General features: G+C 39.7%; 1 protein-coding gene across 1 annotated transcript; it reads left to right on the top strand.

Moving 5' to 3' along the window:
* Positions 1-8232: 8232 nt before the first annotated feature.
* On the top strand, positions 8233-15832 carry LOC108441522 (uncharacterized protein C7orf31). Its single transcript, XM_017721092.2, has 9 exons — positions 8233-8243; positions 8350-8466; positions 11114-11185; positions 11707-11736; positions 11978-12168; positions 12820-12908; positions 13035-13209; positions 14618-14712; positions 14933-15832. The coding sequence occupies exons 1-9, from the start codon at positions 8233-8235 to the stop codon at positions 15830-15832; spliced, it is 1680 nt and encodes a 559-aa protein (XP_017576581.2).

Consider the following 15832-nt stretch of genomic DNA (forward strand, 5'->3'; position numbering starts at 1 on the left):
GATTCAGATTTCTTTGCAGTGGTGGTGATAGGAACTGAACCTACACGCATCTTCTGGGTTTTTGTACGGAATGTCGATGATGGTAAAATAGTAGAAAATCTGAATAAATAAGTTTGCTTTGGAGACTATTTTGCCTCACAACATCCTGTATCCATCCATCACCGTTAAATGAATTAAAATTAACGGATTAACAAGACGTTTTGGGCCAAAACCTCATCACAAAACTATCGTAAAGCAATGTCTTAGCCATCATGCAGCACATTCATACCCGTTTTGTCTAATAACTCTCTGTAACATTTTTTGAACAGAACAAAAATAGAAAAAGCCTGGAGACGAGACGAGGTGTGTGGAGTCAATACAACTTAATTTCAGCAGATTATGGTACAATTATGTTCCCAGACTAAAGGTACTGAGATGTACCCTTGAGGATACCACCCCAGTGACCGTTCAAGCTTTTATTTTTGAGAGTGTAGAACGGAGCTTTGCACAGCATGTTAAGTATTTAATTATGCAGAAATTTTTAAAGGAACAATTTGGTGGCGTTCCCCTTTAAGTGCAGAGAGCGCGTGTTTTGTAGAGGTGCGCTGTGAGGTGTGCGCTGCTGAGGCTTCTCTGGGGAAGCGATAGCAACAGCAGCAGCAGCAGCATCCGTGCGAGAGGCCTGCACAAAGCCTGCTGACCCGGATAAACATGAAAGCGAAGCGCAGACTCGCCAGTAGTGGCCAATTCACTGCCTTTAATGCGCGAGTTTCTTCTTAACGGAGCGTGATTGAATATGCATGATTCCAGTTCAGATTATTTCCGCTGCCAGAGAAATCTAACGAATCCTTTCTAATAAGCTCGTTTCTGCAGGGTGACCTTGCTCTCCGGGTCTTAGAGAGCGTGTGCTACCAAATTAGGACACACGCTCCTGTGCAGATACGGTGAAGTGAGAACAAAGAGACGATATGTTTACCCCTTAATGACTTCAGCACCTCGAGCAAAGTCATTTGTGCTGTAATGTATTGTAACAAATCTACCGCCTAACCATTACTATTACGGGTCATTTATGTTAATCAAAAACACCATTTATAATTTTGTCCACGCCTGTTTAATGACACCATCATCACTCAGATCTTAATAATTGATAAACCTTCATTATAAGGAAACTACACAGCACATACCCCAATGCAGAATTCGTGCTTACATTTGTGTTCAGCAGACCTATAAAGCCTATAAATTAAAGCCCCCTGGCATTGGCATGTAGAGCTGTGGAACTGTGTTCTCTGGTGTGATAGAGCTCCATCCAGTTTTTTGGAATGAGTTGGAGTGGTGTTTGTGATCCAGAACTAAATCATCATACATCAATACCTGATGTTCTTGTGGTTGAATGCAATCAAATTCTCACCACAATGTTCCAACGTAATGTGAATCCTTCCCAGAACGATAGAGACTGGGGAACATCCCAAAGGTGTTCAATAGGTTTGAGGTCAGGGATCTGTGCTGTGCTATTTTTTACACAACAAATTGTTGATACAAACTCGTAGGCAAACTAAGAGGGCCAAACCTAAATACCCCCAGACCATTATTCTCCTCAACTCATTGTCAGGCAGTGTTCTTCTATGTCCACCAAAGCTAGATTTATTTTTCAGTCTACCAGATGGTAAAGTGTGATTCAGTTCTCTGGGGGACACCTTTCCACTGTTCTGCAGTCCAATGGCAGAGTGATTAATATCAGTTCTTAGGCTAAAGTTGCTTCCAGTCACAGTTTGGAGCTCACTGATGAGTGTTTTAACAGGGGACGGATCATTTTTACATACTACATGTGTCAGCACTCAACAGTTTTGTGAGCTCCTGTGGCTTACAGCTTCACAGTTAAGCTGTTGGCGCTCCTAGATGTTTCCACTTCCCAATAGCAGCACTCATGGTTAACTAGAGCAGAAATTTGACAAATTGATTTGTTTTAAAAGTGGCATCCTCTGCTTAAAGCCACTGAGCTCTTCAGTATGACTTGTTCTACTGCCGGTGTTTGTTCATTGAGATTGCATGGGTATGCATGATTCTATATGCCTATTAGCAAAGGGTCTGTTTGACATAGCCAAACAAACTTATTTGAAGGGGTGACCACATACTTTTGGCATTGCAGACTGTTCTTTCAAAGCAATCTAAAGCAGCATCCATTAGATGGCATACATTTAGAACACAAAGCAGTGCATTTCATACAATACAGCAACAACCATTTTAAACCTGACTGTGTGTTTAAGCCGTGGCAGTGTATGTTACAGAGAAATTATTAGTCCCACCAAGACTACATTTGCTTCCAAAAAGTTACCGTCTTTGAAATCATATATGAATGCCATTTCCATATCTTTCAATCAGCACTGCTTTTCAGTGTACCTAACTAGCCTTGGCTTCAATAGCATCATCTCTCTTTAGTTGCTACCTTTCACAGAACCTGCACAACTTCACACTTCTCCTGAATAAAGCATTGTGTATTTCTTACATTTCTTTCATTCCCTCTGTGCTCTCTGTGGATTTGCTGCTATGCTAGCTCGAAATCTGATTTAAAATATTCACTTTATTCTGGTTGGCGAAGCACTTCTGCTGTGGGTCGGTTGGCTTGCATCTCCTTTCTCCAGCACCAGTTTCAACAGCAAACGTTTCCTCTGTAATCTGCTGCTTATCTGAGAACATAGTCTGGGAATTAGTTTCACCCAGACAGCATTTTTAATGTTTTAATCACCATTTTTCATCAGTGTAGAGTGAAGCAGACAGTTTTTATAGCAACAATCTGCTGGAATCAAGACCACTATTTTTGAGGGGATTTGTACTAATAATAACTACACCTATCTACTGATGATAATGCATTATCTACTAATGATTATTCCTTTGACTTAAATCAGTGGGAAAGGTCTGCTGTATGCCTTCTTGTAGCAAGGCCATAGAAGAACTCCTTCTGGTTCCCTGAAGCACATTTCAATAAACACTTCTTTTTTTTGCCTGGTTTGAATTAATTATTTTTGCAATGTCACAAGACCATTACCTTTACATATATCTGCCTAATCTGCCTACAACAGATTTGCTCTGCTTTTTCACTTTGAAGTTATAAGGAATGTTTCAGCTTGGACTGATTTTTCAATGAGACACAATACAAGGCAATTAAAAATATAATAGCTCACAAAACTGAGTACACCCCTCGCACTTATGCAAATATTGTATTATATCTTTTCATGGGACAACACTATAGAAAGTAAACTTGGATATAACTTAAAGTAGTCAGTGTAGAGCTTGTATAGCAGTACAGATTTACAGTCCTCTGAAAAGAACACATAGCCATTAATGTCTAAATTGCTGGCAACACAAGTGAGTACACCTCACAGTGAACATGTCCAAATTGTGTCCAATTGTGTCTTTGTCCCTCCCTGATGTCGTGTGACTTGCTAGGGTTACAAGGTTCCAGGTGTGAATGTGGAGCAGACTGTTAAATTTGGTGTTTTGGGAACAATTCGCTCATACTGGCCACTGGATATTCAACATGGCACCTCATGGCAAATAACTCACTGAAGATGTGAGAAATAGAATTGTTGCTCTCCACAAAGATGGCCTAGGCCATAAGAAGATTGTTAACACCCTGAAACTGAGCTATAGTATGGTGCCCATGGTCATACATTGGTTTTCCAAGGCAGGTTCAACTCTGAACACGCCTCGCCAGGGTCTACTAAAGAAGTTGAGTCCACGTGTTCAGTGTCATATCCAGAGGTTGTCTTCAAAAAATAGATGCATGAGTGCTGCCAGCATTGCTGCAGAGGTTGAAGAAGTGGGAGGTCAGCCTGCCAGTGCTCAGACTATATGCCACATAATGCATCAACTCAGTATGCATGGCGTCCCAGAAGGAAGCCTCTTCTGAAGCTGACCCACAAGAAAGCCCACAAATAGTTTGCTGAAGACAAGACCATGGATTACTGGAACATGGATTACTGGAACCATGTCCTGTGGTCTGATGAGACCAAGATAAACCTGTTTGGCTCAGATGGTGTCCAGCATGTGTGGCAATGCCCTGGTGAGGAGTACTAAGACAATTGTCTCTTGCCTATAGACAAGCATGGTGGTAGCATCATGGTCTGGGGCTGCGTGACTGCTGCCGGCACTGGGGAGCTGCGGTTCATTGAGGGAAACATGAATTCCAACATGTACTGTAACATTCTGAGACAGAGCATGATCCCATCCCTTTGTAAACTGCACCGCATGGCAGTCTTCCAACACAATAATGACCTCAAACACACCTCCAAGATGACTCCAACTGCCTTGCTGAAGGTAAAGGTGATGGACTGGCCCAGTATGTCTCCAGACATAAACTCAATTGAGCACCTGTGGTCACACAAAATATTGACACTGTGAGCACAATTTGGACATGTTCACTCTGAGTTGTATTCACTTGTGTTGCCAGCTATTTAGACATTAATGGCTGTGTGTTATTTTCAGAGGACATTAAATCTATACTGCTATACAAGCTGTACACTGAGTACCTTAAGCTACTTTAAGTTTAATTTCTATAGTGTTGTCCCATGAAAAGTATAGTAAAACATTGGCAGAAATGTGAGGGGTGTACTCACTTTTGTGAGATACTGTATAACAGTCTTAAAGGTGCAGTAACAAAAACATCCTGGCTAATTCTAAGAGATGAAGAGAGGTTGGAAATGCTCATATAAATATGAATTATGACTGTTTTGGTACTTACACCTATAACATTCATACAAACATCATAACTTTAAAGAGTTTAACGTTTGAAGAGCCTCCCCATAAGAGAATGGCTGTATATTAAGCAAGGTTTTACCTAGAACTTCACACTAAAGCCACAAACCATTTAGGAACTTTTATTTGTAACAGAATAGTGACCCTTGTACTCAGGTGTGGTATGAATGCCAAACGGACAAGATGCTTAGTGCTTAGGCTAACATTTAAAGCAAGAAACTTTGTGCTGCAAGATGACTAAAATGCCCCTCATTAGCTTAATAAGGCTCCATGCCACAGTCCAGAAGCTGTGTCAGTAATGCAAAAGAGTGTTGTTACGTGTGGGGGCCTGCATCAGCTTAGATGGGCTGCGCTGAGCTAATGAAACATGCTCTGTGGTGGGGTATTAACCAGCAGCCAGGGAAAAAGGATCTCTCCAGGCTGCGTTACCTTCATATTACAACAGTGGCAAATGTATTGCTGAGCTCCACTCCTCCATTGAGGGAAAGCAGGGTAATTGGCTTCTGAACTAAAGTTTGGGGGTCTGTGATGAATCTCAGCTTTTGTAGTCTTTTGACAAAGCCCCATGAGGATCCCAATTAAAGGTGTAATGCTGAATAGATTGCCTAGCACAGCATTACGAATAAGGACGATGTCACTGCCAGCCAAGCAGTTGGTTGTGCCACACCAAAGACAATCTAGTGGTATCGACTGATATGTTCAGCTGTGATGGAACGATGAACAAAGGAGTTCAGTAATGTACAAACATAGGAGAGACACAAGAGAAACTGTTTGTAGAAACTTTTATAGAAGCTACAGTAACAAAAGCCAAGAATTCATATCTAGTAGTCATTCCTTATAGGTTTACTGCATTTTAGAATCAGAGCAGATGGCTAGAATTTGATAACACTGACAATGTTCTATTTTTCCAATAATTATTTTTCATGTATTTTTCATGTAAGTGGCAATTGAAAAAGAAATATGAGGGAAATTCCACTGATTTTTCTAATTTTCTACATGCTTCAATTGAAATTACATTACATTGTAAAAAAAAAAAAAACGATGTCTGCTCAACTTAAAATGTTACAGTGACTGATTAAATTGCTTTTCTTGAGGTGACTCAACTTGTGGGTGCCAGAGTTCACCCAGCTAAAACTTCTTAGTTCTTCTAGTTACTGTTTCTAGGTCTGCATCTCAGTTAGATAAACAAAACCTGTGTTTTATTTTTACTTAATTTCACCACTAGCTGGCACTTCTTCTATCACACAGTCCCATCTGACATGTTTTCCTCATGAGCTTACGGATATGAACAGCTATGGGTATTGCTGGGATTCAAACTCACAATCTCCTGATGGTGGGATGAATTATTGGTCAGTTGCACCACATGAGATTATGCCATGCTTTGAAGTTAAAACAATAAATATTTTCTCCAGTGTATTAAACATTTGTAGGGTTAGGGTTAGGGTTAGGGTTAGCCTAACCCTAACCCTAACTTCATATGTTCCTGAGTGGTGCTGTGGACTAAGCCATCACCCCAATAGGAGGTTGTGAGTTTGAGCCCCAGCAATGCCAAAATCATCCATAAGTCCGTACCCAAGAGGAAAAACATCAAGCAGGATTGTGTGGACTTATTCTCAGTAGAGAAACTGAGAATAAGTTCATTTTTTTCATCTGAGAGGCAGAATAGAACTTTTGACTCAACTAAGAAGTTTGAGTTGTGTGAATTTGTGTATTCAAGTTGAGTCAACTCAAGAAAAGCCATCAAATCAGTTGCTATATCATTTTGAGTTGAGCTGACCTCTTGTTTTTAACAGAAATGCACACACACACACACACACACACACAAACACACACATCTTCTAAGTGGTTTGACCTTTCTTTATAGTGGTAGTGATAGGTACCAGGGATCACAATGTCTACAACATAAATTTTGCCATTTTATTTCCCATAACCACTTTCCCATGCCTTCACATATTCTGGATGTTGGTGTTAAAATTAGATTTTAAAAAGCATGTTTTAGGCAAAAACTCTTATAAGTATAGTAAAAATGTGTCTTGAGGAACACGCAACATATATAAAATCATTCAGAGCAATATCTTTGTATGAGGTAAATTGAGAGGTCTGGTTCTTATCACCATCACTGTGAACAATTTTGACTGTAAATCTTTCTAGAACAGAGCATTTCAGATTCAACTTCTAATAAAGAATGTTATTCAGAAATGTTGGGAAAAGAATTCCACTTTAAATGTACTGAATATAAAGTAAAACTGAATGTTCAGGACCATAGATAGTGATCTTTCTGAGATGAGTTGTGAAGTTGAAGCACAGTTCTAAAATCCATTTACACATCATTTAGCCATCAGCTCCAGACGAGCTCCACACAGTGATATGAAGATCTTGCTTCCATTAGGAATGCATGGAATACGTGATGCAATGACACAGTCATTGTGCTGTCATTATGTGTTGATGCAATATAGGCCCATTCTTTGACTATTCATCATTTGGAACATAATTATCCAGATATATAGAGATTCAAGAGTGAGGCATTACTTCTAGCCAAAGCTGTCTGATCATGTACAAACCGATGGTATAATTATGGAATGACGCTCAAAGGTAAATGTAAGCATTGCAAAGAACTTGTCAGAATGTTCAAGGCAGTTTTGTATCTTGTGCAAATGTTTGTAGACCCCTGACGTTCTTCCAAAATACATTGGTATTGCTTTTCTATATAGATTACACAAGCTATGCGTGCATAATGGAATGGCTGTGTCAACATTGGCAGGACCTAAAAGTAGCTGAATTCACTAATTAGAAGTGTTGTGATATGTTTGAACATATTTAGAAGATCAGCAGTCAGATTTTAGATCTAAGTTTCTATCTCAAAATCTTGTTTTGTTAAATCTATTGGGACTTGGGCATCAAATGTTATTGAAATTATGCATAAGTATCTCATGTGCCACAGGCTAGTAGGTTGCTGCATTTCGTGTGTACTTGTAACCAGAGAGGTGCTCTCAGTGGCCCATGTCTCTGTCTCCGGTGTCTGCCTGATTATTGAGAGCCATCTCTGGTTTCAGCTCCTCCATTCATAGCACGCACTGAGCTGTGCAGCCATTATGCAGTCGAGTCCTTACTGAGAGTACGCGTTGCATACTGAGCTGTGATTGCCTCTGGGGGGCTATTGATTTATTACATTACTCATCATAAATACATTTAGTTTAGGATTTCACAGCCCTCATTAGCTTATAGTTAAAAGCTACGAAAGGGGAACTAACAGTGCCGCAATTTGTTCAGAGACAAACTTTGTATTGAGTTACCAATTAAAGAGAGTCTCTGTAGTTTCTTGGGTAGGATTAGGACTGGGCTGTCAATGGTACAGAGCTAATTAGCCTGCAATATCATCACCACTAAATCCTTTTAAAGACAATACAAAGATTGTGCAGCTGTGCTCCCATAGTGACACTGTATAGGCCTGGATTAGATGTCACACTGTGGTTTCCTGTTGCTGTTTGTAGGATTGTCGTCATGACCAGCCTGTGGGGCCAGAGACAGAAAGGCAGTTTGTTCCAGCCTGACGTACATAAGAGCTCTCATACGTTTTTAATCCGCCTGAGCCTGCTCCTGCTCTGATACCTGCCCCAGGATAAGAGCAAAGAGACTTGGCCCAGAAGGACCTCAACCCACTGGACTCCTACTTGAGCTGAAACCAGAGACTTTGCACTCACAGCTGGAGCACCTTGAGAGCAAGAGTCTACCAAGGTGAGAACTTGACAGAAACACAGTGCTAGGTGATATCTGTGAATGTTGCAATAGTCATGCATATTGTATTTAGTTCTCATACACTTTTGATGGTCTGAGGTTGTGTCTGTTCATTACTTTTCTAACTTAAAGTAATGGTTAACTCAAAAAGTCAACTTTACCCAAATGTAGTCAGTCACTCAAGGCATGTTTGGGGTCTTAAATTTGCTTCTTTAGTTGCTTTGGAGCAATGAGGCTATTTAATGGATCATTTTAGCCACTAGGTTAGCATTATGCAAATGGAATGCCTAAAGAATCACACTGTGTAATGTCTAAGTGTGTAAAGTCAAATAATATCAGACATGCTTGTGTGATTTCTGATACTGTATAACATACTGAGTAACAATTTACTTGAAACCTGCTACACAACATTGACATAACCATGACACAGAATATTTTATGGACTGTCATAGCAAAAATTACCATGTGTCATAAACTGTCATGACATCAAACATTATTGCATCTCTTGTGACAACCAATCGTAATGTTAACGTTGCTCTTGCGTTACTGAACAAAATCTAGCATGACAACTCATGACAGCACATGACATCTGCCATGTCATGGTTATAGCATGATTATGCCAGTATTATGTAGCATGGGTCAAGTAAAGTGATACCACTTACTGTAATCTTTAAACGGCATTTTTTTAAAAACTGACAATGAACAAAGATCAAACTTCAAACTTACTTAGTACAAACTACAGATCATACTTTGTTCGATCTCACTTTATTATGCTCATCCCCTAAATGTGATCTACAAATAAATACTTAATCTACAGAACTTCTATAGTAGCATCTGCAGAGCATCTATAGTAGAATATTACAACAAAGTGTTCTCTTTGTTTTTAGACAACACCATTTTTTGTTATACAGTGTCAGATACTACATATCAACAACAGCTCAACACATCAACACAGTTTGAGGCACGTATGTGATGACTGAGGCATGCATTTCTTTGATGCTGAACTGGTGGCGATATGTTTCCATTATTTGTTTGCTAAATTTATATCTAAAAGTGCTATGAAACTAAAGAAGCTAACTAAGACTCCAAACATCTTGGGTAGTTGTCTACATTCAGAGAAAAGGGGATTAATGTGTAAATTTGATATCTATCTATCTATCTATCTATCTATCTATCTATCTATCTATCTATCTATCTATCTATGTACCTACAGTATATATATATATATATATATATATATATATATATATATATATATATATACACAAACACACACTCACCGGCCACTTTATTAGGTACACTTTAATTAGGTACTAGTAAAAGGGTAGACCCTCTTTTGCCTTCAGAACTGCCTTAATTCCTCATGACATATTTTCAACAAGGTGTTGGAACCATTCCTCAGATATTCTGCTTGGTTATTTGAGTTACTGTTGTCTTTCTATCATCTCAAAAGTCTGCCCATTCTCCTCTGACCTCTCATATCAACAAGGCATTTTTGTCCACACAACTGCCGCTCACTGGATATTTTCTCTTTTTTGGACCATTCTCTCTAAACCCTAGTTTAGAGATGGTTGTGCATGAAAATTCCAGTAGATCAGCAGTTTCTGAAATACTCAGACCAGCCCGTCTGGCACCAACAACCATACCACGTTCAAAGTCACTTAAATCACCTTTCTTCCCCAATCTGATGCTCGGTTTGCACTTCAGCAAGTTGTCTTGACCACCTCTACATGCCTAAATGCATTGAGTTGCGGCCATGTGATTGGCTGATTAGCTATTTGTGTTAATAAGTAATTGAACCTAATTGTACCTAATAAAGTAGCCGGTGAGTGTATATGCATATATGCATAGATAGATAGATAGATAGATAGATAGATAGATAGATAGATAGATAGATAGATAGATAGATAGATATGGTGTGCAATAATTTTGCAATTGCACACCATATCTATCTATATCATTATATATATATATATATATATATATATATATATATATATATATAATCATTATATATATCATTGCTGCTGTCGTGTCAGTTTTCTTTACCTAATTAAAAAATGCCAGTTGCCCTTTACATTGTTGTTAAATTTCATGAAGAATGGATAAAAAGAAATGACACAAAATGATTTGAAAAAATATCTGGCTCCATTGGCTTACATTAAAAGTAAAGTATGTTTTTTCCTTCTCCTGTAAAGTTACCATTTTGGAGATACAAGGTTTTCTTCCGACAACAGCGATAGATATATGTATATAATGCATGTACCTTTTATTAACCTGCACAGTATAAGTGAAACAACTTCTCGTTTACCAGGCAGGCACTGTGGGGCCAGCTTAAAGGGTCCTCTGAGAAACACAGTCTAAGCACTAGTAGGAAGATGGCATCAAATGTTCACAGAGGAGGGATACCTGCAGTTATTAAGGGGCACCGACACTTCAGCTATGGAGGAGCTATGTTACCTGAGTGAGCAGCCTCATATTCTCAACAACAAAAAAGAACAAGATTACTCAGACAATGTTCATGAATACACGAATGTATTTTAATTTGGATATCGCGAAGGCTCTCTACCTTAACAGTAAACTCACATCATCACCAATCCATTAAGTTTCAGATTTCCCACATTGCATTCCCTTTATGTGTTCCCAGGTCTGTTACTATTGCGCAATACTATGACCTGACCCCAAACAAGAGAAGTAATCTTCGCATCAATGATGAGCTGTGGGTTCATTTTTTTCTTTTTCCATGTACTTTCTGAACACTGTATGTTCTCATCTGTCTGGCAATGTAGTGAAAATACTTTTACTAGACACACTTACTTCAGTACATCTTAATATCACTTTTACACAATTTGTCTTATTCATCCTCTAGCTCTTCATCAGAGGTCTATTTTGGACCACAGGACCACTCAATCCAGCAGTGGTTGAGTGTTTGAAAAAAATTACTACAAAGCCACCACCCTGTCAATATTACTGCTGCGGTGAGAACAGTCTGCTACCCAAATAATATCTGATGAGTGGTGGTCTTGTGGTGGTCCCTTTTTTACTGATGGATGAGGAAGAGGAGGGCTGATAAATTGTGATGAACAGCTAAGCTACAATGCACTCAACTAATTGTAACTACAGTCAGTAATTGTAAACCTATAAGGTGCACTTATATAGCAGGTGAACCTGATAAAATGGTCAATGAGTATAGCTGCAGCTAATAACCTGGCAATGTATATCTCTCTTGCTTCCCTCCAGAATTCCCAAACCAACAGACATTGACATTAGGTAAGAATATAAAAATGCTTTCACTTTTCATTTTTTTTAAATACAAGCTCTTTATTGAAGTTATTGTTTTTTCAAATGTATTCACAGCATCCAAGTCTGTAAGTTAGCCGGGTTGCTAAGATTGTCTCATACTCTGCCTTCTTTTCCTGCCTATGAGTGACCCAATTGGCAAGTGGGGTAAGATGAAAGTTCGCTTGTTTTAACTGTGAACTGTGCCTGTCCTATGTGTGTATTCCCACAGTGAGAAACTAATTAAGGTTTCCATTCAGAGAGAGCACCCATACCAATCCCACATCTCCCGCTGTGCCATATTCCCCACCTACCGCTGCCCTGATGATCCACACACAGGTGTACGGGCTGCTACTAAACTCCCTCTCAATCCCCTCCTGCCAGCCAGTGCTCCACAGGTCACTCTCCTCAATAAAACAAAAGGTAAGAGTGCATCTAAGCTTTTTGTCATATACAGAAAGAGGCGCATGTAAATGTGTGTTGTGTATTTGTTTTTTTTACATGTACAGTAAAATGTTTTTGTAGAAGAAAAAAGATTTTGTAGGACAACTAGAGAAAAAACAGGCCTAACCAAAATATTCTAGATTGCTTTTTATATAAGCTATACATTTCCTTTTTAAAACTACAAGACAAAAAACATTTCTTTTTGGTTGCTGAAGATAGGATTAAAGTTAGATTTAAAAACTTCTTATCACATATAGATACTTACATATACATGACTGTTAAAAAGTCAAAATTAAATGTTTGTGTGTGTGTGTGTGTGTGTGTGTGTGTGTGTGTGTGTGTGTGTGTGTGTGTGTGTGTGTGTGTGCATTCATTTTTTATTATTTCAAGAAAATTCTGAAAATGTTTACTGAGGTTAAGGTTAGGACTAAGTTCAGTATTATTAAGGAGTATTTAGCTAAAAATAGAGCACAAGTCAATGGAATGCAACCAGAAAGAGAGTGAGGTCAAGACATAGAAGAGAGAAAGAGATGCTGAGGGAGAGAGTGAGAGTGTGTGCGTGTGAGAAAGAGAGAGAGAGAGAAAGAGTGAGAGAGTTAACACCTGCTCAACATGCTGCTTGGTTTGCAGGCGCACCTTACCGTCATGAACTACTTGATGTTTCCATGGCAACTCAAAGGAATGTTACAACCTGGCCTGGACAAAATGGCTTTCAGAATGTGAGTTGCATAACTCTTACGTTTTACTAGAGTCTCAATACCAACTTCAAGGAACATCAACATCAAACATCAAACACTGAAATGTTCTGCAGTTTGTGACAGCCATCCTTGTCCTCTGTCTTTCAGCACACCAAGCCAGTAAAAGGAGAGATGCAGGTGTTTTACCCCAAGGCTCCAAAAACTCTATGCCCAAACATGACTCTGCGAGACTGGAAGACCACACTGTCTGATCGCACTGCCAACATGCTGAGCAACCTGGAGAAGGTCCAGTGGCTCACTTCATATCAGTTACACTACACAGGTAAAGCATAGCTCGTAAAAGGATTACTGTAAACCTGTCACATTGCACAAGGGCTTCTTCAAAGCATATCTGAATACAGTGTAACAAGGGTGCAACACATGAGCAGGCAGATGAGGAGGCCTGGGGGCAATGAATGCAAGGTTACAAACAACTCACAGGTAGACACCATTACTAGGGTGCATGGTTAGGGTTAGGCAGAAGAGACTGGCATGAAAAAGTGAAAGGGGCAAGGAAATTGTGACATACAGATCACATTTAGACCTCAAAAATCTGTTAATCCCTAAGGTGTCTCTTCTACCTATAGCAAGACAATTGGCTTGATCTTGAAATGAAGGGGCATGTAAGTTGTGTTCATCTGTGCTGTATCTCACAGGTACCCCCTGCCCTGCACATTTTTGTGTTGTAACACCATCCACTTCAACTCAGGAAAGGCATATTAATTAACTGCTTAGGTGGATTAGGAGTGTTGGAGCAAGAGAAAGATTCTAAAATGTGCAGGGAGAGGAGCACTCAGGACCAGGGTTGGCAACCAGTGCTCTGTCTCTTAGTCTTAAAGAGTGCATTTGGCTGACTCACTCGTTGATATTGGGGTTTCTTTATTCATTGTTAATATACAGTGGCCTCAAAATGTATTTAGACACTGTAACCACTGGTAAAATGTAAAGTTCTTTAGGTCATGTCATAAAATGTTTAACAAAATGATTTTTTTCAGAGAGACAGCTTTAACTGATGGTAGACTCTTTATTTCCAAATGGCTGGGAATGTCAAAGTCTGGTGCTGTTTTTCATGCAGTGGTGACTGTGAGCTTGTGTTCATTGATCTTGATCTTGAGCTCAGAAATCCACAATCCTGCAGAATTCCACAAAGACATGGCTCAAATGACAGACGTGTATCTGTCAAGATCAAATAATGAGCTAAATACACCAGTTCAATTCTAATTAATAAGCCTTTGAATGTAATACATTTGTAATCCTGGATAAGGGGTTAAGTATGGCAAAAATGTCCAAATACTTTTCGGGGACACTCTAAGAATCATAACAGCACATCGGGATGCCTGTTTGTCAACTTAGAAAACCATCCAGTTAGTACTCTATGTAGTTCACATTTCTCAAGCATAGAGACTGATCTGGTGGAAGGCCCTTTCACTGCAACTGTATTTGAGATCAGACAAAAATAAATAAAACCTGTGTAAAAATGTAAGTAGACAGACTGTATGTTGGCCAGTAGAATTTGCTACCACAAAAGAAAATGTCCAGACATACCAAAATGATTTATATTTAACTGAATGTGCCTGGAAGGAATAAATGATAAGAGTGAATGAATAATGATTCTGGTAACTTATTATCTGGATTGAATGATTACTATAAATGTTTGTACAAATACTGAATATTCTTGGTCTTGTTCCCAGGCACTGGGCCAAGCAACCCAATAAAACTGGATGACTTCAATGAGAAGACAATTGGCTTCATTACAGGAGAAATTAATCCTTACATAGCACAACTGGTATGAAACACATATACAGTGCAATCTACCCATAAAGTTCAGGAGGAAATAATACCACTCATCCTTGTTATCTGACAATTTTTTGGATTTGTTCTATACGCTTGTTCATCTCTCATTTCCATCACTCCTTCTTTTTCTCTTTTTGTTCTCTGACATGCATGTCTTCATCATTGTGCTGTCTGAACAAACACTGGATGCTGTCTGTTAATACATGTCACAGAGGGAGAGATCTTACCCCACCTTCCTGCCCTCTCGACCACTGGAGGGTCGCAAGGCCAGGATCCTGCAAAACAGTCGTCCTCTGGAGAGCAGATATACTTCCCCCTCACTTTCCTCACCCACTGAATCTCCTGGCTGGGGCCTGGTCTCTACACAAACTCTTGGAGCTCCAGAGGCTTTTGCTGAGAAGATTCCCAATCAGTCTAGACATTATGCAAGTGGTAAATCAGAGGTGTTTAAACCCAATGAGGACAATGAATCTGGTCAACCAAGACACACTGAACGATTTAATAGTGCAGTTTATGCATGTGAGCTGTGTTGGGAGAGAAACTGTGAATGTAGGGTTAAGCTATCTGAGCCGGGCTCCACTGAACCACAACCAACCATCAAGACAGAAAAGACCAAACTAGAACCATTTTTTAGACAAAACATCTTTCAGCCTGCATTACAAGACAAGGAACACCAAGCAGGCCCAGGAAATCTGTCCAACAGCAAAGTCCTTAAGCACATGGCAGGGAGAAACCCATTTGAGCTCAGCAAGTTTGCACCATCCATTGTGGATAAGAGAGATGGGCTTGTAGCTTTGGAGCAACCACTGAAACAGTCAGTGGAAGAAAAACAGAGGGTCAGTGGGGTTTCTCATGCTTCCTCCTGCATCCAGCCCCGCTCATCCAGCGCCCCCTTCAGGCATGGAGGGAGGACAAGCAGTAGGGATGTTGAGAATGGACTATTTGGCTCCCGGTCTGCTCTGCTGGAACTTCAGGATTCTTTCAGCCAGTCGGAGGCCCACCGTCACTTCCATGAGACCCTGCAAAGCACCAGCATGGACCTAAGGGACAACCATCATTCTGGGAGAAAACACTCCTTCTATGGCTTCAACTCATACTATTTCCATAACTAA

This window comes from Pygocentrus nattereri, chromosome 3 (genome assembly GCF_015220715.1).
Source record: "Pygocentrus nattereri isolate fPygNat1 chromosome 3, fPygNat1.pri, whole genome shotgun sequence".
NCBI lineage: Eukaryota > Metazoa > Chordata > Actinopteri > Characiformes > Serrasalmidae > Pygocentrus > Pygocentrus nattereri.

Coding starts and splice junctions, on each gene's coding strand:
- LOC108441522 (XM_017721092.2), top strand. Junction 8,467..11,113: donor GAGAGCAAGAGTCTACCAAG/GTGAGAACTTGA, acceptor ATGTGTTCCCAG/GTCTGTTACTATTGCGCAAT. Junction 13,210..14,617: donor ATATCAGTTACACTACACAG/GTAAAGCATAGC, acceptor TCTTGTTCCCAG/GCACTGGGCCAAGCAACCCA.